This window comes from Delphinus delphis, chromosome 12 (assembly GCF_949987515.2).
Source record: "Delphinus delphis chromosome 12, mDelDel1.2, whole genome shotgun sequence".
In the NCBI taxonomy this organism is placed as follows: domain Eukaryota; kingdom Metazoa; phylum Chordata; class Mammalia; order Artiodactyla; family Delphinidae; genus Delphinus; species Delphinus delphis.
Genome location: NC_082694.2, coordinates 44,310,069 through 44,335,760, shown reverse-complemented (window position 1 = coordinate 44,335,760; position 25,692 = coordinate 44,310,069). Strand labels below are relative to the sequence as shown.

Genomic DNA, 25,692 nt, shown 5'->3' with positions numbered 1-25,692 from the left:
AACTGAGACAGTAAAAAGAATTCTTATCAATGTGATATATCAGACACTATAAATGTAACATACTACACAAAATGTAGTGGAATGTTCCATAGGTCAAAAGGTGGCAAGAAAGCACAAAATAAGGTACGGATTGATTACCTGAAGTTTTACTCAGCTCTGCTGAAAACATAGCAGATGGTGGTCTGTACTCTTTTTCTGTACCAGAAGGAAGTTTTTTCTCAGCTTCTTGCACAAGAACTTTGGGTTTAACTATACTGCCTATCCCTGTTTGAGCATCCAAAGCAGAAACATCTGGAGGCAGTAAGGGCACCTTTGAAATATCAGCCCTATCTTTGGAGAATTCATCTGGGACATGAACTTTTTCTTCATCTTTAGGCTGTACACTCTTGACAGAAACTTCATGGGGTAATTCTGAGCAAGGCAACGACCCAGCTCCATCCTGGACACTAGCAACTTCACTTTTGTAGGATATTTCTAGGTCACTGTATTCCCTGGCTAATGTAGGAGAAGAATCTGTTTTAGAACTGACAAATGTAGGGAACTCATCTATAATCTCAATTGGAGATGAATCTGAAAATGTTTCACTCTCTCTTATTTTTGCTTCCTTAGCAATGTATAAGCCATCATTTGAATAAACTGCAGTGTTGAGCTCCTCCATCTGCAAAGGAATTTTCTCCTTTTGGATCAATGTTGAAACTTCATTAGATGATAAGGTATCTTTTGTGGTACCTAAATTGGGCTGAAAAGATTCCAAATACGGCTTTCCCCCCTCAGGTGGTGGTGAAGCACTAAGTTTTTCCTTATTTTCATGTTCTATCATTGATTCAGATGAAGTTTCAATGAGATTTTCTTTTACAAGTATCACAGCTTCATCTTGTTTTTGTGGAACTTCAGGAATTGAATCATCACTAAATAAGTCAACTGGTTCAGAATCAGGTGAGGAATCTTCAACTAGCTCAGAATGAGTGGGCACCAGCTGTGCAACTTTTGCTATTTCTGAATAACTAGAGAAATCTGGAGTTGGTTCAGTAGAGAGCTTTGTTTCTTTAATTAAATCACATGCAATAGATATATAAGGAGCTTCTGTTTCTTGAACAGCTACACTAATACTTTCAGCCTCTTTAATTTCTTCATTCATTCCTGATACTTTTTTTAGTGATACATTCATGGCCTCTTCATATGGCGGGGGATTTTCAGGCTCAAGTTTTATGCTTTCATAATTAACCGAAGGAGGAGTTTCTAATGGTGATGAACTGAGCTGCACTGCAGAAGCACCAGCACTAGGAACTATAGAATTTAATGGTGCTTCCATGACAATGTCAGGCAAAACTGGTGAAGGAGTAGCTTCAGATTCTTCAAAGGATGGGCAAAGCTGTGCTACAGGGTAAAGTGACTCCTGCATAGCTTCTGAAGTTTGAACCAAGTCCATTTTTGTTTCAAAAGCAATTTTTGTACCTGTAGCTTCACTCAATTCACTTTCACATGCTTCCTGTACTAAATCTGGGGTTAGACCTTCATGCATGTTTGCCACTACTTCCTCAGTCACCTCTGATAAATGATCTGTTGTGTCATAATCTGTTTTAGAATCCTGTGTTGCCACAAGGAAAGGGTTTGATGTTTTGGCACTAGCATTCTTCTCTGTTACAATTTGGGCCTTTTTTTCTTCTATTTTTTTTTCATCTGTCTTATTTTCTGAAGTATGATCTTCCAACAAGGGAAAAATGTTTGCTGAAGGGTTAAAGGGAGCACATGTGATATATGCTCCTGAACCATCTTTTATAGCTTCTGGTGTACTAGGAAATGAAGTATCATCATTACTACTTTCACTATCTTTTTCATGATTTGTTTGTTCAAGGCTATCTGAAAAACGTTCCGTATCCACTTTACCTTCCAATTTGCTCTCTATATTACCTCCAGCAGCCAAAACATCACTATCTTGCTTATAAGTATCTTTTACTTCCCATACTTGCTCAAATGGTTTGAAGTCTGCATATTCCTCCCTCATAGGAGCTTCTGCTACAATTCCCTTTTCATTAAAACTGTCTTTTGTTTTTTCTGGAGACATAACTCTACCCTCTTCTTTAACTGATTTGCTAAGGACTATCGGTAACTCTTGCTGAGTACGAAGGATGTTATTACTAACTAAGTCCTCTTCTTCATCTTTATTCTTCACAATTATTTCTTCCCTAGGATTTGCTACTGTTATGGCAGATTCTGCTCTTGGAGAGCCACTGAATGATGATCCCATTTCTGAGTATTCCAATTCTGAAAACTCTGGTAAATCTCTGTCTACAAATGGTTTTTTTGCCTTCTCTGAGAATTCTTTAGAAGCTTCATCTGAAATTTCTCGAAGTGTTCCTTCGGTAGGTAGTACTGCTGGTAAATTACCAAGGTATTCATGTTCTTTAAAAGAAGCAGCTGAGAGAGGAGCTAAAGAAGGAAGAGAAGCAGCAGTTTCAAGCAGGACAGATGGAAAATCCTCTTGACCAGCAGACACAGTGTTACCTGGCTGCTCCTTCAAATCCATAATTTTTTCTGTGACCATGGACAGAAAGGAAAGTTAGAGAATGCCAGCGTTCTCAGATTTAATGCAAGTTTTATGACAGATTCAAAAATACTGTTAGTAAAGACTGTTAACTAAAATGCTAATAACATTTAGTTAATAAATAATAATCAAGTAGACTGAATCATAATTGAAAAAGTAAAGCTACTGTCAAAAAACATGTGCATGGCTACAGAGGCTATTATATACTATGCAAAGACATCAAGTCTTTGAGAAAAACCTCACGTACAATTAACTGAGAAAAGCTACTTCTAACTAGTCTCAGAGGAAGAAATGAGGATTTGAGAAGAGAGTTTGACAGCATAAGAAAGAAAGGGCACTGGATAATTAACTGTCATAGGCTGACATTCTTTTCTATGAAAGCCTGTCAGCTATAAGCAAATAAACTGTATTTGGAAAAAATGACTAGTCAATATATAAACATAAATCAAGGGGCCAAGAATTCCTTACACATTTCCAATTATTAATCAGGTTTCTGCCCATTTCTCTCTTGGACACTGCATATAAAATGCAAATTTCAACTTGGTCAGTAGATAAACATTCTTGGAACCATGCTTATTTTTAGTAAATTCAAACTACTAAGCATAGAGTGAACATAACTAAAGAATTAAAGTTAGAATACACAGAGGATAAAAGGCTAGCAGAAAGAACTTGCCTGCAGAGGAGTGTATCACAGGCTCAGATGCAGCAGGAAGAGCAAAAAGTGTCTCATCTGAAAAACAAATAGAATATAACCTCAGCAGAAATAAAGACAGAGTTGGAAAGAGACTAAAGAGGAACAAGCAAGGGGTTCAGTTTGTAATGAGTTAACACAAAACTTTATCTACAGAGAAAAAGCCATGATGGAAAGGAAAAAGTAGTACCATTAACCCAGATTAAATTATAATATATATTATAAAATTGATTAAATGATACCTATAGAACCTATCATTTTTCAAGAGGCAAAAACATGTTTATGTTAAAGAAACTGCATGAACCAAAGTGGCTTGAATATACTAATCTTCTTATCTTTTTTTATTGGTATATGTTCAATTTAGAACACTTTCAGAAAATCATGCATATTCTCTACTTGTTATTCTAAGTGATTTACATGATGCAAGAACTCATTTTACTCCTTACAACTCTAATGTTACAAGTGTTGCTGTTAATATCTCATTTAACAGATTAAAAAAAAAGAGTGATAGACAAGTAACTCACTCAATAGATTAAGTAGTGAGACTCAGACAATTCAACTCCAGAGCTCACTTTCTTAACCAATATATGCTGTATGTTATAAATTGAATGTTTGTGTTTCCCCTAAAATTCATTATGTTCAAGCCCTAAGGTTCAATGTGTTGTGTTTGGAGATGGGGCCTTTCGGAAGTAATTAGGAATATATGAGGTCATGAGGGTGGGACCATGGTCACAGGAAGAGGTCACGTGAGCACACAGAAGGCAGCAACCTATAAGCCAAGAAAAGAGGCCTCAGAATGAAACCTAACTTGCCCACATTTTGATCTTAGACTTCCCAGCCTTCAGAACTGTAAGAAATAAATTTCTGTTGTTTAAGCCACCTAGTCTATGGTATTTTGGTATAGAAGCCCAAGTCAACTAATACACTATATACTGGTATATTAACCTTGTACAATGTCATTTTATACCTGCAGTTGGGAGATCTTGAGCTAAAGATCTTCTGTGGTTTATACTAGAGAAAGGGCTCTAGCAAAAGACAATGTGAAACAGTCTGAGAGATGACAGGAGGTATTCCTTTAGTGTAGAGGACCTAATAAATTTGGACACTTCTATCTGGAAGAACAAGCTAGACAAGGCTGATTAATAGAAAAAAAAAAGAAATCACAGATGTGGCTATCATGAACATGGAACTTGTCTTCCAAGGGTATTCCTTTTGATGAGTAGGAGAGTTAAATTCATAATGTCACATAAATTTTAAATTCATACTAGGTATGATGTCATATCTAAAGGATTCTTAGATGGGGTAGAGAGGGGAAATCCATTTAAAAGAGTCTCCTATAACCTAGAACAACAGGTTGAATGGGCCACTCATCCAAACCAGTAAGACACACTGCCTTATGAGATTTTATAAAATGTACACATATGTGTACACACTTTTTAAAGATGACTTGTTATGTAATCTTAGTTAAATTACACAGTTCTCGTTTGTAAAATGACAATTTGAAAATTCCTTTCAGCTAAAATAATGAATTATAATGATGTACAAACGGAGATTTGGGGGTCAAAGAGCAGAACCAAATAATTACACAGCTGCTCCACCCAAATAAAAGGAAGCAAATTCTTAACTAAATGGTTGTCTTTTTCATCTAGACAATATAGTTAAAAGCCAACTAATTTAGAGACAGTTTACTTGTAAAGTGAACTAGAAACATGTTAAAATCAGAGGGAAACCAAACTATATCTAAAACTGTGCCAAAATTTTGAAGTATTTTTTAAAAATATATCCTTATGCGTATCTAATACCAGAATATCTCTTATAATAAAAACTATATTCTGACACTTGGTCAAGTGAGAAAGTTTATAAATTGGTAGTTGAAATATTCACAAATTTCCAAAAAAAAATAAATCCTCATTTTGTAAAATGAGACTCAATCCAAAATTAGCCACAAAACAAGTATTCCATTTCTAAAAGCACTTAGAAAAAAATCCAGAAGAGGTCATTACCATTTTGCCTTCAAGAAGAAGAGAGTTGCTCAGGGACTCCTACTAAGGCCCATCATGAATCATGGGATCAAACTGCCTGGGTCCAAACCCCAGATCCATCACATATTACACAATATAAATGTGTAACCCTGAGAAAGTTACTACTTAGCCTTTCTGTGCTTCATTTCCTCATTTGCCAAATAAGAGTAACTACCTCAAAATGTTGTGAGGGAGGGAAGGGGAAAAAAGAAACAATTTGTCCTAAGTCACAGAGCTAGGAGGCCAGAGAGCCAGGATTTGAATAGGTCTAACTCCCAAGTTCATGTGCTGTATCCTATGCACGAGTGCAATAATAAATTACGTATTCCAACTTTATCAGCCCCATAAATTTGAGCTCCTGAAACAAGAAAAACAGTCACCCAGCAAATACCCTGTAATTATCCAAAATATTTGACTGATTGTTTGCTTTTACTTCACCATATAACAACATTTATAGAGATGTTAACGATGGCCAGGCACATTGATTTCACATGGTCTTTTTTTTTTTTTTTTTGCTGTATGCGGGCCTCTCACTGGTGTGGCCTCTCTCGTTGCGGAGGCTCCGGACGCGCAGGCTCAGCGGCCACGGCTCACTAGCCTAGCCGCTCCGCGGCATGTGGGATCTTCCCGGACCGGGGCACGAACCCGTGTCCCCTGCAACGGCAGGCAGACTCTCAACCACTGCGCCAGCAGGGAAGCCCCACATGGTCTTTTAATACTCAAAACCACCCTGTAAAATAGGTACTACTGTTATCTTGATTTCACAGATGAGGAAACAGGGGCATAAAAAGGCTAAGTAACTTCCCCAGAGTCACAAAACTAAAAAAAGTGATGGATCTGAGACTGAATCCATAGTTTACCAGTCCATGCTCTTTCTTTTAACTGCTCTGCAGTACTTCTTTTCTAGACTTTACTATATAAATTTAGAATTTGAAAATGACTAATAAAATTAACGATGTCAAAAGAAAATTTTGATCAACAATACTTATATATCACAAAAGCTACCAAATTCTAAGGCTAAAACACCTAAAAATTATCTATTTCCTGTTCTGAAAAAGAATTACTGATTTTCATCTTCCTTTTTCTGCAAGACCCTCACTTTCACAAGTGAATAAACTATTTTATAATAAGGGATGCTATATTAAGTAAAAAATAAAATGTTCTGAATTACTGAGATATGTTACACATACACTTACATTACTGGGCTTACAAAAACGGTAAACAACTCCCCTTCTTTCTATGATCTACTCATAATGCCAAATTCTAACTACTGAATGAAATTAAAACCTTAATCATCAATCTCATTTGTACTATTTGAACAGACAGCCAGAAGAAACAATAAATATTAAGGACTTAATTATATATATCCACACTAAGTAAAAACATAATGTCATATTACAAAAAAAAAAACAAGTTTTCACTAAATAGGCAAAAGGGAAGCCAGAACTCTATTACGTCTCTCCTCTACAGCCATCAAAAAGGACAAGTCTATACATTTTTCTTGCTCGAAAACATTTAAAAGCTCCCAGTTACATACTGAATTACACCAAAAATTCTTAGTTAGATATATAAGGCCCTGCACTATATGGCCCCAATTTAACTGTCTAAGCTTATCTCAACATCTCCTTACCTGTCATCTATGCTAACAAAATAAACTTCTTCCTAACCAAACCCATGCTTCCCCCTCTTGCATATGAATGCTGACATCCACTAATGCTCAAATTCACCATATTCAGCCTCACTAACTCTCTCTGTAAAACCTACTCATTCTTACCTTATTTTTGTTAATCTTCTACATTTCCAGGTACCTAAGCTCAGAGAATAAAGCAACTTATTGAAAGTCACATAGCTTAGTTAATGACAAAGCTAGAAAATAATTTAAACTATAATCATATATATATATTTATTTCCTTATTACCCTCAGTAAAATGAATAGAATCACTGAACTGCTTATAATGACAGTATGAAAGACTTCCAAATGATCTATTCCTCATGTTGGCCCTAATGCTAGATTCTTTTCCTTACCTAAGCCTAAAACTAGAATATAAGTTTCGATTAACTGCCTCAGGGCTACAAACTGTGAACGCTAATTACTTCCACCACACAAGAATCAGTTGCAAAATTAAAGTTCACTGGAGAAATTTTTTTTTTTTAAGTAAATCACTTTTCAAGAAAGTAAAAATGGCATTATCAGTTTTGAATTTATTACTGGTCAATTCAAAAAATATATATATGCTATCACAATCTCACCAATGTCCACACACTCTTATACTGAGTATTTTCCTTGACACGTTCATTTCAAAACCTGTTTATCAACCAAAAGTATAAGTGGTCAGGGCTTCCCTGGTGGTGCTGTGGTTAAGAGTCCGCCTGCCAATGCAGGGGACACGGGTTCCAGCCCTGGTCCGGGAAAATCCCACATGCCCCGAGGCAACTAAGCCCATGGGCCACAACTACTGAGCCTGTGCTCTAGAGCCCGCAAGCCACAACTACTGAAGCCCGCGTGCCTAGAGCCCATGCTCTGCAACAAGAAAAGCCACCGCAATGAGAAGCCCGCGCACCACAACGAAGAGTAGCACCCGCTCGCCGCAACTAGAGAAAGCCCACACGCAGCAACAAAGACCCAACGTAGCCAAACGTAAATAAATAAATAAATAAAACTTTTTAAAAAAAAGTAAGTGGTCAGTAAAATCATATCTAATTTATAAAACAAGAAAAATAAACTGCACTTTAAAATCATAGAGAAGAACCTCTGCTTCTAGCCATGAAAGTAATTTTATCACACTAACCCTTCCAACATAAACAACTATAAAACTGGGCAAAATATATGAAGCAACTGTCCTGAGACACTGGACCACAGGCAGAAGTGTAATTCCTGAGAAGAGGGAAGCACACCAGAGGAATGCCCTGGCTTTCCATCTGAAAGCACTTTCTGTCAACAGCACATGGCAGAGGAGCCCAAGGATACTGCGCTCTTGCTGAGCAGAGGAAGCTGTTGAGTTGTCTGGGATTTGTGGGGCAGGGTGACATACAAAGGAAAGCTTCAAAGAAAAGGTGCTCCAGAAATCTAGATAGATGTTCCCTTTAAACATTTGGCTGAATACAATGCTGCACGTATAGATCACAAGACTTACCAAGACCCAGCAGACAAATCTATGATAGAGTTGTGAGCTGAATGGATATTCTGGAGGCCAGACTGTTCTGGAAGACCTGACCTAAAGTTCTGGCCAGTCAGAGTGGAGAGATCTCATAAACACCCCAAGCATAAAAGTGAGATTCCAGAAAAGGTACACCTTAAGAGTGGGACTACTATAACCCTAAAGTAAGGGATACTCTAGACCAAGAGTCAGCAAAACATGGCTCATGGGCCAAAGTTGTATTGGGAGAAAGTCATGTCCATTCATGTGATGTATTGTCTATGGCTACTTCTGCATTATAATGGCAAACATGAGTAGTTAGATAGAACCTGTATGACCCACAAGCCTAAAATATTTACTACTTTGCCCTTAAAGAAAAAGTCAGCCAGCCACTGCTCTAGACCCACCCTAACTTTAAAATCAAGACTTAAAAAAGATCAAGGTGATTTGCCAGCAAATCAATTGCCTTCCAGAACAAAACTATCACCACATCCATGACAAGCAGTATAAAATAAAAAACTACTGGACATGAAAAGAAGAAAATTTGAGCATAAATAAGAAAAAACAGCCTATATAAACAAAAAGAAATAGTGTAAATGTTGGATTAATGAATATTAAAATGGAAATTTAAACAGCTTTTAAAAATTCCTAAGTATGTACAGTAAAAGATAGACATAATGAGTGAACAGAGAGTCTTGGTAGAAAAACATGGGCTAGAAAAAGAACCAAATGGAAATGCTGTAACTGAAAAGTACATTAATCTAAAGAAAATTTCACCAGATGAGCTTAAAAGTAGATTGGACAATGGAGAAGAAAAGATCAATAAACTTAAAGAGCAACAGAGAGAAAATATCCAAACTGAAGCACAGCATGAAGAACAAAAAGCTGGGGGAAAAAATGAACAGTCTCAATGACCTATGAGATAATCAAGCAGTTAATGCATACATAACTGGAGTCCCCCCAAAGACAATAATGACTGAAACAGGAAAAAAAAGTTTTAAGATATAGCGGCCTAAAATTTGAAAATAGTGATAGAAAATACCAGCCCACAGATCCAAGAAGCTCAATGAAACACAAGCAGGATAAACACAAAACCACAAAGAACTACACTGTAGAGGCCAAACTGCTGAAAACCAAAGACAGAGAAAAATCTTAAAAACAGAGCGAAAAGGCAGGTAAACAATAAGAATGACCTGACCTCTCACTGAAAACAACGCAATCCAAAAGATAATAAAACATTCTTTAAAATGATGAAAAAAACTGCAAACCTAGAATTGCATGCAGTCAACCCTCATAATCTGATTCCTTAATTTGCCAACTGGCCTACTCACTAAATTGATAAACCCAAAATCAGTACTTACAGCAGCAGGCACATGCAGAATAGCCATACATTCCAGTCCCCCAACATATGTTGCCAGGTGAGGTCAAACAAGGCAACCCTATTCCTTCTTGTTTCAGCTCACATACAGTAAACAAGTATTCTTTTAGCAGTCTATTTACTGCCCTACTGTTTGCATTTCTGTGCTTTCTGTTGGTATTCTGATATGGCCCCTAAGCACAATGCTGAAGTGCTGTCTAGTGTTCTTAACAGCAAGAAGGCTATGATGTACCTTACAGAGGAAACACGTGTGTTAGATAAGGTTCATTCAGACATGAGTTATAGTTCTGTTAGCCATGAGTTCAATGTTAATGAGTCTACAATATATATCAAATAATGTGTTTCTTTAAATAGAAACACACTTAAAACAAAGTTATATACTGACGAGTAACAAAAATGTTATGACTAAAGGTTCACAGGAACCTAACCCTGTATTTCCCCTAGGGACAGTGATTCAGTATCTGCTAATTCAGTATTTTCTGTGACTTTATAGACCATAACCACCACAAATAACAAAATTGACTGTATTCATCAAAAAATCCTTCAAAAGTAAAGCTCAATTAAGATATTAACAGACAAACAAAAGCTGAAAACAAAAGCTGAAAGAAATCATCACCAAGGGACCTGCACAATAAGAAATGTTAAATGAAGTTCTTCATAATGAAGGAAAAAGATGCCTGATAGAAACCCAAATCTTCATGAAGGAATGAAGGGCAGAAATGGCAAATGTATGTGTAGATACAAAATATTCTCATTCCCTAAGTTCTTTAAAGAAATGGTAAATATATGAGTAGATATAAAGTATTCTCATACCTTAATTTCCTTCAAGAATAATTGACTTTTGAAGGTATACAAATTTGGAAAGAAGCAAAACTGTCACTGTTTGCAGATGACATAATATACATAGAGAATCCTAAAGATGCTACTAGAAAACTACTAGAGCTAATCAATGAATTTGGTAAAGTAGCAGGATACAAAATTAATGCACAGAAATCTCTGGCATTCCTATACACTAACGATGAAAAATCTGAAAGAGAAATTAAGGAAGCACTCCCATTTACCACTGCAACAAAAAGAATAAAATACCTAGGAATAAAAAAAAAAACTGACTTTTGAAGCTTAAATAATTACAATATATAATAATATATGTAGAAGTAAAATGTAAGACAAAAGCACAAAGGATGGAAGGAATATGTAGAAGTACAAAAAAAACAGAAGCAGATGGGACAAAGAGAAAAGAGACTTAAATGGGGACTTCCCTGGTGGTCCAGTGGTTAAGAATCCATCTTACAATGCAGGGGACGCTGGTTCAATCCCTGGTGGGGGAACTAAGATCCCACATGCTGTGGGGCAACTAAACCCACACGCCACAACTAGAGAGAAGCCCACGCACCGCAATGGAGGATCCCACACGGCACAGACTTAAATAGACTTAAGTGAATCATATTAATAATTACACTGTGGGCTTCCCTGGTGGCGCAGTGGTTGAGAATCCGCCTGCCGATGCAGGGGACATGGGTTCGTGCCCCGGTCCGGGAGGATCCTGCATGCCGTGGGGCAGCTGGGCCCATGAGCTATGGCCGCTGAGCCTGTGCGCCTGGAGCCTGTGCTCTGCAACGGGAGAGGCCACAACAGTGACAGGCCCGCGTATGGCCAAAAAAAAAAAAAAAAAAAAAAATTACACTGAATGTAGTAAACGGCCCCAATTAATAGGCAGAGGTTTTCAGGCTAGATAAAAACCCTACTATGTGCCACTTAACAGGACACACACTTTAAACATAAAAACACAGGTAGATTAAAAGTAAAAGAATGTAAAAGGATATATGATCCAAGCACTTATCCTACAAAATCTGGAATGGCTATACAAATGTCGAGCAAAAGTAGATTCAAACACAAGGAGTATTATCTTGAGATTACCAGAGGTAAAGAGGGGCATTTGATAATGAAAAAGGAGTAATCAGACATAACACTAAATAGATATAACAACACTAAAGGTATATGGGAAAGGTGTAATGGAAGTACATGAAGTAAAAACTAAAGAGAGACAAGGACAAATCTACAAATATTATTTAAAAAATTTAACACTCAACTCTCAGTTAATTGATAGACTGGACACACATGCACATAACACACACACTCCATAAACAAGGATATAGATGATTTAGACAACACTCCAATGAACTGACTTTTATAGAGCACTACAACCAACAACAAAATATACATCCTTCTCAAGTACACATGGAACATACACCAAGATAAGCCATTTCCTGGTCTATAAAGCAAATCTCAATAAATTTAAAAGGATTGAAATCATGCAGCGTATGTTCTTTGACCACATGAATTAAATTGAAATCAATAAAATAGAATTCTGGAAAATGCCCTAATGTTTGGAAATTAAACACACAATTCTAAATAACTCATGGGTCAAAGAATGTATCACAAGAAAAATTAAAGAATAATTTAAATCAAATGATAATGGAAATCTGCAGGATACAGCTAAAGCAATGCTTAGAGAGAAATTTATAGCTCTAAATGCTTTTAGAAAAAAAGGTTAAATTCAAAGTTTAAAGCTTCCACCTAAGGAAACCAGAAAAAGAGCAAGTTAAACCCAAATAAGTAACAGAAAATAAATAACAGCAGAAATCAATGATATAGGAAACATGCAAACTACAGAGAAAAATCAATGAAACCAAAAGTTGGTTCCTTGAAAAGATCAATAGAATTGATAATCCCTAAAATGATCAAGAAAAAGAGAAAAGTAAGTATTGGAAATAAAAGAGGGACTATCACTATAAATCCTAAAAAAAAGAGAATATTATGAACAAGTTTATGCCAATAAATTAGACACAAATTCCTGGATGTCCACTCATCAAGATGAAATAGTCAAGTTCCTTGAAAGGCATACATTTCCAAAACTGACACAAGCAGAAATAGAAAATCTGAATAGCCTTATATCACTTAAAAAAAGAATACCCATAATTTAAAACCATCTCCACAAAGAGAACTCCAAGGCCAGATGGCTTCACTAGTAAATTCTATAAACATCGAAGGATGCTTATGAAACTCTTTCAGCAAATTAAGGAAGAGCAAGCACTTCTCAAAATGTTTCACAGACTTATGCACTAATACCAAAACCAGACAAGGCTATTACAAGAAAATAAAAATACAGATAAATATTCCTTACACAGGCATGCAAAATTCTTTAACAAAATATTAGCAAACTGAATCGAGAACTTGGTAGAATAATAAAACTCTCAATAACTTAATAATGATGGTGATTAGTTGAGACTGAAAAGTTATAAAGGCTATTTGTGAAAGAGATTTATATGATAGGTTTAAACCCCCTTAGAACAAAGATGAACAGAATTTTAAACAAGTAAATTCCCTTCTTTTCTGAAACCAAAGACTCCAGTAGATTAAAAAAAAATTTTTAATGCTTTAGGTCAGCTTCACCTAGGGCTGTCAGAACACCGAGATAAATAAATTTAACAATGGCACCTTCCAATTAGTCAAATTTACAAGTCAGTCTATAAAGTTGGGGATGAAAAAAACAAGCAATTTTTTTTCTCTTTTCACAAAGGCAGCTGACAGAACATAAATATATAATTGGCCCTATAGTACAACCACAAGAGTCCTCTGGTTTTAAGACAGCAGAAAATACTTTACGGGTGGGGGCTTGTATTCTTTCCTAATCTCTTACATGTACCTCTCATAACTACGATCTCTACTCATCTTTTTGTCCCCGTACTCCGCCCTAAACCTGGTTAAAAAAAAAAAAAAGTGTGCTAATTTTTTCTTAATATTGAACTTCCAAGGGACCACCAATATAACCAGACTATTGCCAAATCTGTTTGAACAACAAAACTTTATAAGCCTTCTTCATCTATGGTAATAAGAACAAGTCATTAAAGAAATAATGTTTTTTTTTAAACTAGAGGGCCACCTAAGCAAAGGACTCAGGGACTGCTAAAAAGATAATCCAATATTTAGCAGCTTACAGCTCCTACTATAAGAGTAGGAGTAGTACCTATTGTTTGGCATTATCTATCAACATTTTCAATGCATATACCCTTTGGATCAATAATTCCACTTACATGAATTTATCCTACAACACATATATCCTACAACACATATATATACTTCTATGCATGTATTTGCAAAGAGGTATATATAAAGGTGTTCACAGCAATGTTATTTACAACAGAAAAAGCTGAAAGACAACCTAATTAACCATCAATAAGAGACTGATTAAATAAAATAGGGTACATCCATATACCTTGTATATGTAAATAAATTAATGCTTTAATTCAAAAGAGTTGGGATTTTTTTTTCTTTTTGGCCACACCACGATGCAGAACTTCCCTGACCACGGAATGGAACCCATGCCCCCTGCAGTGGAAGCATAGAGTCTTAACCACCGGACCGCCAGGCAAGTCCCAAGACTTGGGATTTTTATTTGAGAGAAAATATTGCAGTAATTCTAGAACGATACAGAATATAGATCAGGATTCATCTATAATATTATATTCATTCAACAAATATCTGAGTGCCTATGCCACATCTAAGGCACTGTGCCCAGCAATGCAAATATAATGTCATACAGTCCTTTTCCTCAAGGAAAAAAGGTAATACAGCCCCTTTCCTCAAGGAGCATATAGTCTGGTGAACAGAAATGAGTAAACATACCATTCCCATATATATAGTATGATACATATGATGAGGTAAGAATAGAATGTTACGGGAACACATGAGTAAAGTAACTTAAAAATTAAGAATCACCATTCCAAGAAACAAAAAAACCATCAATTTAGATGTGAAATTATCAATTCCCCTTTAGAGTTGAGAAGAATGATGAGGCCATTGGTCTGAGAACACCTTAGCATAAGCAGAGCTGGGTCCTACCATTTTGCATGCCTATGTCCTACATTAGCTAGCCACAAAGGTCACACTCACCCATTTAAACACTGCTGATGAATTATGGTTCTGCCCTTACAGTTCCCATCCCTGGTGCTACCACCCCCAGAGGGACCTTCTAGGGTCTATATTTAGAAACAGGAACAAAAAGTCTCAAAGAATGTACTATAAGAATAGTTCATCTGCCAACATTTACTTCTACTTAGAGGTCCCAGGGAAAAATCAAGAACTATTATCCATTTGGTTGGTACTTTTACCCTGGGCTAGCAAAGAACCTTTAAAATGTGTCATTTAAATTGGGGCCTTGCAACAGCAGTGGTTCAAATAAACTGCTTTTAGGTATATTATGAAATAACTACACATAAAACAGAGTCAATTACTGAACAATAGAAAATATGTTCCTTTTTGGAAACGTTTCATATAACATAGCAAATCTTCCAAGTTTACAGAAATACAGTGCTCAAATAGCATGTTTTCTAAATACTATTCCACATAATTACACATGTATCAAAGGTTCAATATCTATTCATCACTTCATTTTAAAAAGGATTTGAGGAAGCTCATGAGTTACTAAAAAGAACTATAAATTTGACACTGAGCTTCCTAGGAACCAATGTGAAATGTAATTCACTTTATCCTTAAGGAGCACACCACTTGTTCCCAACTGTTATTCCTAGTCAAAAAATTAGAAATGGTTAACAACAGAATTATTCAGAATCTCTAAATTCATCAGTTCCATTCCTTGTTATCATTTTCTAGATTATAATAGGAGGAGAGAGGATGGGGAATGGATTATGGCATGACATCCCTTTCTTTAGAGGCAACTACTTCCTGGGAGTGTCACATCACTGTTTACTTGAACTTTATGTTAAGGACTGATACTTAAAATTTAAACTATGTATCACTCAAAATCTTTTAACATTTCTAATATGTGCTCCTAAGCTGATATAAATAATCATATAATAAATGACTTTGTAAAAGACTAATAATTTTTAATCCTTAAGCCATAACCTATACTTATGAGCAATATTCAATTCTATACAAGCTTCCACTGCAAAAACAACTTTGGACAATCTCTGAAATTGATTTAATAAGCATCAACATTCTTTTCTTTGTATTTATATCCATGGCCTCCAAGTCCTATCAACTTTGCTTTCATAAAACGTCTTATTAACCTAACTATAAAAACAGAGATTCAGAGCCAAAAAAAGCATGCTTCCTAGAGTTTCTTATATTCCTCCCTGTATTCCATTTCCACTGAATGAACTACTAATGAACTAGTTCGGGCTCTACTCACCTCTCTCAGAACTACTGTGAAAGATTTCTAAATAGTTCCCCTATTTTTCTTTCCAACTTATCTTGAATATTGTCACCAACTCACTTTTCTAACACTGCTTTCATGATGCCATGCCTCAGTTCAATAATTTTCAGTGGCTTCCCAATGTCTAAAGCAGTAATTCAGAAGGATGAAAAACAATGAAATAACTTTATATTTGGGAAACAACAAAAATATTTTTTGTTTCATTATTTAAATTGCCAAAAGCAAAGGCAACTGTGAATGGCAGAGCATGAATAAAAGCAGGATGATAAAACCCTAATTCCTTAATTTGGCATTCAACACCCTTCAGAATCCAGATCTACCACACATTTTCAATCTTAATTAACACTGGCTTAGAACACGTCCAGAGACCAGCTCAATGCCATCCTTTATGAATGTTTGCATATCCTCAAAGCCTAGGTTAACCAACCACCTTTTTAACCTGAAGCCAATGCTTCTCCATGAAAAATGGTCAGCAGGGGAGAGGCTTCAGTCTCACTTCAGTTACTTCATTGCAATGGGGATGCTCCAAGCACAACAGCAAACAGCAAAATTACAACTTACCAAGTAAGGGAAATCAGCGTTTACTCAAAAAATAGGGTAGACAACAATGTTACATACACAACTGTCAGGGATCTACCATATTCACTAACATAAATCCTCTTCCAGTCAGACTGCTCTATGTTTCTAACCATGTTCTGCACATTTCTCAGCTCTTTGTCTTTACTCACATCAGTCCTTTTAGTTTCTCTAAGTCTTCAAAACTACATTTCTGCTCCAAAATCCCAATATAAATATTTAAGGAGCACATTTCTAAAATAAACAATATTTTAAAAAGCAAATTTTTTTACCATGGCCTGTTAGAGACCTCAAATGATCTAAGTGTAGTCCACCTCCCCACGCTCACCTTATACCACTCTCCCCCTAGTTTTTCTCACTAGTCTTCTTACTAGATTCTCAAACATACAAAGCTTATTACTGCCTCAGGGCTTTTGCCTCCTAGGAGCTTCTTGGAAATTTTTTACACCTGCAGCTTAAATCTCCCCTCCTCAGAAAGGCCTCTCTCCGTGCCACCCTACCTAAAAAGGCTCCCACACATCTCAGTCATTTTCCACATCACCATTCTGCTTATTTTCCTCATAACACTTAACACTAATCTGCCTTCCTTAATTATGTGCATATTATCTGTACTCCCCCCACGGGGAACACATGTGTCTTGCTTATTGCTATATGCTCAGAGCCTAGAATAGTGCCTCTTTGTAGGTAATCAATAATCAGTTGAATGAATGAACTCGTTAAGAAACCTAGACTCAGTGAAACGCCTTAACTATCTGTGCCCAAAATCATAATGTTGCTGTATTTACTAAAGGAACTAAACTTTCCAAATAGGCAACATCAATCCAGAATTAGGGAACTATGTAAAGATAGAGTCGCTGAGTAGGCAATATTCTTTCTCCTTTGTCTTCCAAACTTAGTATTCCAAAAGTCAAAATTCCAAGAGAATGCTGTCACCTCCTGAATCTCCAAGGTTCAAACAACAGAACTCTTTTCTTTGTTTCCATGAAGGAATACAAGATGACAAATTAGTATGCCTTTCTTAATCATTAAATTTATCATTTGTAAATTTCTTATTATTTAATATTTTTCTACCTCAGTTTCTCTAAAATGTGTGTTTTTACCCAGAAAAAGGAAAATATGAGTTACTCCTCAGATTCTAATATCTTTAGTGTAGTGAATAATGTTTTGAGTAATGTTTGGGGGTATGTCAATATCAAAATGCTACTCAGAAACATCACTATTGGCTTATTTTCCCCACTGTGGAGCAGGAGTGAATTGAAGAAAAAAAAAATTCTTCTGTGATCTCCCACTGAGTTCCTTTTTCTAGAAAAAGAACCATTTCTAAAATCCTACAAGGCTATGACAATTTGTCAGCAGGCTGTTACACTACCTGATTCTTGGTTCTTGCCCTTTTATACATAAAAATCCTACTACTAGTGGGACACTTTGTCCCAAAAGTAACAAGCTATTTGTTATTGAGCTAATTAACGTGTCTAATAAGATGAATTCTCAATCTCTAACGAACTTGATTTTTTCTCTTCCAAAATAAAGTTTCCCAAGATGAAAAGGGTAATAAAACAATGTCACTAATAATAACAACACCACACAACCAGATGCTCGTGAATGAAAAGATTTGAAAACTATTCACAGACTATGCAGATTTGTCTCTGCAGACCTAAAACATTACTTCTACGAAGTGTATTTCTAACCAATAAACGAAAACGTCTGTCTCAAAACATTTCATTAAGTCTCATGGCAAATCTGCCACAAGTTCACCTGGCCTATTCCCGATAGGGAATCCACAGGTTTCCCCTTCTTTAGGAATGTCAACCATTTTGCCTTTTCCTTTTTTCTCTACGATTCAATCACGATGCTTAATAGGCTAAACCTGTCCACCCTAACAGCAATTCCCCTGACCCTGCGGCAGAGGCCCTGGCAGCACTGCGCCCCCTCGGAACACGACGCCCAGGTCCTACTTCCCCGGCTCGGTTAAGCCGGGAGGCGGGGGGAGACGCCACATCACAACCCGGTAAGCTGGGCGGTGGCAGGCCTTCGCCAGAACTCCTCTCCCCAGTTCTCCACGAGTCACACCACTGGAGGCGCTCTCCCTTCACTGCAGTCGGGTCAAAGTGGACGTTCTCCACTGGACCAGAGGGGGGAGGGGGGGATGAAGTGCATGGGGCCACCCAAGCCGAGGGAGGGTTGAGGAGGGGGGCCAGAGGTGAATGCAGGCAAAGATCAACAGCAAAACTGCGTCTTTTCCCCAGGAGCAACCCAGACGGGCAAACAAAAGATTAGGCCACCAAGGCCTTCCATCCTCACCCCGGAACCGAGCCAGCCCGATGAATCCGCACCCCTAGTTCCTCGATACACACCCAGCTCCTGCAAGGGGTGGGTTCCTAACTTCCCGGACGCGGTGGAATGGAGACCTGAGAGAAGAACCTGGGAGCGGGCGGGGTGCACTTGTTCCCCGACACCCAGACGGACAATAAAGAACACGCCCGGGCTTCCTCGACCGCCCCACCCTGCTCCCCGCGGCTCCCACCAGCGGGGGCGCCTTGTCCGCAGACAAAGCCCCCTACGGGCGGAGAGGAAGGCTGGGCGCAGGCTTTGGGGGCTGCGCACAAAAGAGGGAGGGGCGCGAGGGGCGGCGCGAGGCGAAGGGCGCGGCACTCACCCACTGAGCCGGAGGAGCCCCTGCGTTTGGGCGCGGCCGGCGTGGAGGGGGGCGCGGCGGGGGCAGGAGCGGCCGGGATCCACGCGGGCTCCGCCTGAGGGCTCACGTCGGCCGGGGGAGGAGGGGGAGGCCGGGCTGGAGGCTCATCGTCCTCAGAGAGCTGGGAGGGCGAGGTTTTGGTAATGGAGGGTAGGGAGGGCGCTGGCTCCGCCGACGACGCGGGGCTCGGGTCCCAAGACGGCTGCCGCTCCGGGGCGGCGAGGGGCGCTGCCGGCAGGGGCCCCCGGGGCGCCGGGGGCACGAAGTCATTGCCGAAGTCCAGCAGGGGCGCGCCAGCCGGGGTGGCGGCGGCGGCGGGCACTGGGGCCGCCGACAGCGCGGCGGCGGGCTTCCTCTCGAGCACCTCCAGCTCCTCCAGGTCCTCGTCCTCGTCCTCGTCTTCCTCCTCCTCTTCCTCTTCGTCCTCGGGCTCCTTCACGAACTGGTACTTGAACGCGGGCTGAGGCCGGGGCGGGCTGTCCGAGGACGAGGAGACCATTGGCGACTGGTCCATGTCTTCCATTGCTGGCGGGGAAGAGATGATGCTGCAGCTGCTGCCTCCGCGGGAGACGCTTCTCCTCACAGCCGCGGGCAGTTATGGGGGGTGGGGAAGACTGAGAGGGGCAGGGCCCAACGAGCCGAGGGACCTGCAGTGGCGACGGCTCCCGGAACAATGAGACTGCTCCTCCTGCCTCCGCGCCCGTGATGCGCCACCCGCCCCGTCCCCAGTTGCCGCCGCCGCCGCCGCCCAGACGAGCGAAGGAGAGAGGCCAGCCGACTCTCCGCCCAGTTTGGCGTGACTCACGCTCCTGCCAGGGAGAGGCAGGCACTAACGCGGGAGGAAGCGAGCCAATCGGCTAAGAGATAGAGTTGACGGGCAACCAGCCGGCCCAACGGGAAAGGAAAAAGACGCAAGTGGGTGGGTGTTACCGCATTTCCTCTCTTTTACCGGCCAGGCTGGGTTCGATGGGCGGGGTTTGGAGCTGGGAACCCCACAGTCCGCCTAGGGTAGTAGAGGGTCGAACTGGGGGTCTAGGCCTTGCCCACAGCTGGAGGTCAGTCTGTGTAATTAGAGTACTGGGAAAGCGAGCCCGCTGCCTGCCTGCCCTGAAGGGTCGGAGACGCTCCTGGCGCGCCACCGGAAAGGCGTTATCTTGGGGACTGGGAGTGGAAACTTTCCTCCCAAGAAAGGAAAAATCCCAGAGCGCAGAAAGGTACCAAATAACGGGACCGTGGAGTAGCCTTAAGGATTGAAGTATACGTTAAATTTTAGATTTTGAAATAAGATTGTCTTTTTTCAAACTTAAATTCCCAAACCACCTTATCACTACTACCATCACCACCTTAAAAGAAAAAATAATATTTTTGACAGTTTTAAGATCAGTCCCAGTCTAAACTGCGGATCCTGGATGACGTAGGCAAAACAGCTGGGCTGGACGATCTAGGGACTGGGGCAGACCATTTGAAAGTCTGCTCCTCTTCAAAGAGGGTTTTGGGATCTGCCCGCTACTGGACTCTTACTTGGTAGAAGGATGAGTCACCCAAAGAGGAAGGGGAGAGAGGAAAGTGGAAAGAGAACGATGCCTTGGAGGGCAAATTTGATTCACATTATATTTCAGTCACTTAAGGCTCATGAGTCAACATTTCGGATGATTCAGGCCTTCTGGGAGTCAGGAAGCCAAACACATACTCATTTCTTTGGTATGCCAGAATGAGCATAATCCCCATTCCACTTTTTCCAGAACTGGAGGGTTTAAAGAAAGTGGTTGCAGAACATTTAAGTATCAGCATCCAGAGATTTACAGATCCCTTTTATCTTTCTGATATACCTTTCAAAAATATTCCCTTCCTGCCTAATCTGGAGGCCCTGGAGAGAGGAGGTTAGCTTGCTTTCAAGTTGCTCACAGTCTAGGCCTGCACTGTTCAATACCTTAGTCATTGGCTACTCCTGGCTATTGAGCACTTGAAATGTGAGTCATCTGAAATGAGATGTGCTGTAAGTTTGAAATGCACACTAGATTTTGAGAGTTAGTACAAAAAATTTAAATATCTCAATTTTTATATTGGTTACATGTTGGATTGATAATATTTTGGCTATATTGGGATAAATGTAATATATTATTAATTTCATTTGTTTCTTTTTAATGCATCATCTAGAAATTTTTAAATATATATGGCTTATATTTTATTTCTATTGAACAGTGCTAGTCTGAATTGACGATTAAGAAATGTTGATTGGGACTTCCCTGGTGGCGCAGTGGTTAAGAATCCGCCTGCCAATGCGGGGGACACGGGTTCAAGCCCTGGTCCAGGAAGATCCCTCATGAGCAACTAAGCCCGTGCGCCACAACTATTGAGCCTGCACTCTAGAGCCCGCGAGTCACAACTACTGAGCCCGCATGCCACAACTACTGAAGCCCGCACGCCTAGAGCCCATGCACCACAATAAGAGAAGCCACCACAATGAGAAGCCCACGCACCGCAACAAATAGTATCCCCCGCTCGCCGCACCTACAGAAAGACCATGTGCAGCAACAAAAATCCAATGCAGCCAAAAATAAATAAATTTATTTTTTTTAAAAAAAGGAAATGTTGATTGCCATGGGGAATCACGGGTTATTTAAGCAAATTCTTAGCTCCAACTAATTAATATTACCCTAGGCTCAATTTGGGTATTAAAAAGGAAAAGCAGGGGTTGGGGGGAGGGAGGAGGGACACAGAGGTGGAACACAGGAGATTTTTAGGGCAGTGAAACTATTCTGTATGACACTGTGATGATGGATACATGACATTTTACATTTGGCAAAACTCAGAACTGTACAACACAAAGAGTGAACCGTAATGTAAACTGTGGACTTTAGTAATATATCAGTATTGGTTCATCACACCAATGCAAGATGTTAGTTATGGGGGAAACCGATTGGGAGGTGGGCATGGGAGTGTATAAGAACTCTCTTTAATGTTCAATTCTTCTGTAAATGTAAAACTAATAAATAAACTTTATTATTTTTTTTAAAGGAAAGGTAGAACAAGATTTCCTGGCAATGTTACCTGATCAGGTTAGTTATCAACAATACATTCAAGACCTGACTTATCGGGGCTTCCCTGGTGGTGCAGTGGTTAAGAATCCACCTGCCAATGCAGGGGACACGGGCTCCAGCCCTGGTCCAGGAAGATCCCACATGCTGCGGAGCAGCTAAGCCTGTGCACCACAGCTACTGAGCCTGCACTCTAGAGCCCGCCAGCCACAACTACTGGAGCCCGTGTGCCACAACTACTGAAGCCCACATGCCTAGAGCCTGTGCTCCATAACAAGAGAAGCCACCACAATGAGAAGCCCTCGCACTGCAAAGAAGAGTAGCCCCCACAGGCCACAACTAGAGAAAGCCCACACACAGCAACGGAAGACCCAATGCAGCCAAAAAATTAATTAATTAATTAATTAATTAAATCTATTAAAAAAAAAAGACCTGACTTACCAGTCCCACAGAGATGAACTGGCTTTATTTTTAGAAAATTGTTGTGAGTTGCTTTGAGTTTGTTTGTTTTTAGAAGGGTTAGGAAGAGTAGAAAGAGAGAAGTGTTAGTGTAGAATTTGGGGGCAGGAGGTTAATGCCAAAGTAAAAATTTTTAACAAAACAGATTCCTCAATAATAACTAAAACAGTCCTGTTTCAAGTATTTGTCAAATATTTGTCAAAAATTATCAAAAACATACATGATTTTTCAACTAAGTCCATATACTAGCAAAAATATACTAGCAAAATTCTATGGTATGAACTCTTCTATTAAATCACAATTGAGCCATCAGCAGTTCAGTCTTCCCCATACTGTTTTTCCTACTGTGATTGTTCTGAAACTCCTTAATGGAAAGTTTCACAGGGTTTTAACATATTAATTGTAAGTTGCTTATATGATATTTCTGCATTCGTATATCTCTGTATCTGCTATTACTAAAATAGTCACAAAGAAATATCTTTAATTTATTAAAATTGTCATAAAAGAATGATTACAGAAAAGTGGTAGATTTATAATTTTAATATTAAATAGCATTAAATATTGAGGCAATAATATAAGCACTCTCCTCTGACACAGGAGAAAAATAAGAATTTTATATTGTTATCTCAGTGACTTCTAAAAAATTAAGTATTTGATGGATGAATAAGAATAAAGAGCTTATCCAGTGTTCATAGAATGGTCAACAAAGCATAAGGAAAGGAGAATGTTACTGCTATACCAGAATTAAAAGTAGTGTTAGTGACACATTAGGGTAACTAGATGTAAATACCACTCTCACTAACAAGAACATTCTTATAGGTATTTTGAAATGGTTAAAGGAAGAGTATAAATTCTAGTTCATAATAATAGAAAATAATTATTCAATGAATTATCTTTGAAATTATCTTACCAGATGTAGAAGTTTAAAGTTTCCAGTTACAATGGGTTAATAACTGTTCTCTCTTAGAACATTAAAAAATATCCATTCAGGCTGGTGGAATCTCAGAGTTGGAAGAACTCGGGGAAATCAGCTTGACCAATCTCCCTCCCATTACAAGAATTCCCTACAGAAGGTTTTTTAAACTTGGCCATCTGTGGTAGATTAAAAATGGCTACAAACTCTGCAACAACACCCATCAAGAGGTTGGGTCAATTTCCCCATCTCTGGATCTGGCCTTGTGACTTTTTTGTCCAATAGAATATGCTGGAAATGTTCCAAGCCTAACCAGCAGAAGTATTACAGCTTCCACGCTCTCTCTCTTGGCATGCTGAGGCCCCAGATGACAGACATGGAGAGAAAGACCTAGCCGTCCCAGCCACAGAGCTGATGTCCCAGAAATATGAGACCATCTCAGAATGAATGTTCAGCCAACCCACAGAATCATGATAAATAATGAATCACTATTTTAAACTACTACCTTTTGGGATGGTCCATTACGCAGCAAAAGCTAACTGAAACATCAGCCATGTTGTGCTTCCATTATGTGCTTAATTCATTCATACATGATATGTATATGTATACGTTGTGTATTTACTCTGCACCAAGCACTGTTCAAGACTCTGAACAACGGCACTGAACAAATCAGACACAAATGTGCATGAACACTTTCAGTAAAGGAAGACTCACTACTTAGGGAAATAGCCCATTCCATTTCTGTAGTAGTATAGCTTATTGTAGAGTGTTGAATTGACACCTAATCTGGTATACATACATAGAACAGGTTAATTGTCCTTGCATCATGTATGCCCCCTGAGAGAGTTAAAAGCGTAGGATGGGTGTACTCTTGTCTACATACTGTAGGATGTAGACTGGAGAGTAGATTCAGCAACCATGGGAGAAAGATGAAAGGTAGATTCCTGACAAATCTGTTACAAGAAGCTGTGCATCACAGCTTTTTTGCCGACAGAGAAAGACTTGCTTGTGTTCAAAGAGCACCAATGAGCTACGTTCAACCTTTGTATTCAAAAAAGACTAAAACATCATTTTGGCACTCTTAAGGGAAAAATTAACAGCTTGCTATGTCATTGTCCCTACCATTTCACTGGGATTTTAGATTTCATGAAATGTACCTTTTTGTGAAATGCAGCTTATGGTTCTGGCTAACATCTTGACATACACTAAGTACATCTGTAATAAGAATAGACATATAAATAGTATAAGATCAACGTCTTTGGCCATGATGGTTATACACTGACAATTAGAGTTGGACCTAAAATTAAAATTTCAAGTTTCAAAGAGAAATCATATAATATGCAAGTGAAAGTCATAAGGCCCAAAAAGGTCCTCTGCATTTCCTTCCTAGTTTAATATGCATCATTTCTCTGGTGATATTTATTTTGATCTAGCAAAAAAACTATTTTTGATCAGTTGTTCTAAGCATCACAAATCCAAGCAAAGAAATTCCTAAACCATCTTAGCGAAATAAAAGAAAATCTGTCCTCATGAGAAAAAAAGAACGACAACGAAGAGTTTACAAAATTATCTGGGTTATAAATAACTCACTCTAGTAGGTATCCCACTCTTCCTAATACCTAAACATTGAGGTATAAATTTTGTTATTTTATTGTGAATGGAAATAGAAACCAGGTGGTCACTATCTTTAAAATAAACATTATTCATTTCTTCAACTAAAATCTATTGAGCATCTAACACATTTCCTAACATCAAGGAACATATAGTCTAGTTTATGTAAGAATATATAGGTATATATACATATGTGTGTATACACATTCATATATGTGTGTATATATGTATATACATATGTGTATGAATATATATTACATGTATCAATGTATAATAGAGAGAGGGAGACAGACAGACAGACTGGTCTAAGTGAAACATAACTATTGCTTATAGTTCAGGCAGAAGTTGATGAAAGCCTAAACTAATAGCATAGGAAATAGGAGAAGATAAATT

At 38.8% G+C, this 25,692-nt stretch overlaps 1 protein-coding gene across 3 annotated transcripts in view; it reads right to left on the bottom strand.

Annotated features, from left to right (window-relative positions):
- Positions 1 to 19,998, bottom strand: part of RTN4 (reticulon 4) — a 66,359-nt gene extending 46,361 nt beyond the window's left edge. Inside the window, exons 1-3 of one of the 3 annotated variants that reach the window (XM_060026605.1) lie at positions 19,240 to 19,998; positions 3,219 to 3,275; positions 139 to 2,535 (exon numbers count right to left, since the gene is read on the bottom strand). In XM_060026605.1, coding sequence (XP_059882588.1) covers positions 139 to 2,535; positions 3,219 to 3,275; positions 19,240 to 19,801 — 3,016 coding nt within the window. In that variant the 5' untranslated portion in view covers positions 19,802 to 19,998. The remainder of the gene's footprint in view (positions 1 to 138; positions 2,536 to 3,218; positions 3,276 to 19,239) is intronic. The other 2 variants (XM_060026606.1, XM_060026607.1) reach the window with 2 other exon arrangements.
- Between the last annotated feature and the right edge of the window lie 5,694 nt (positions 19,999 to 25,692).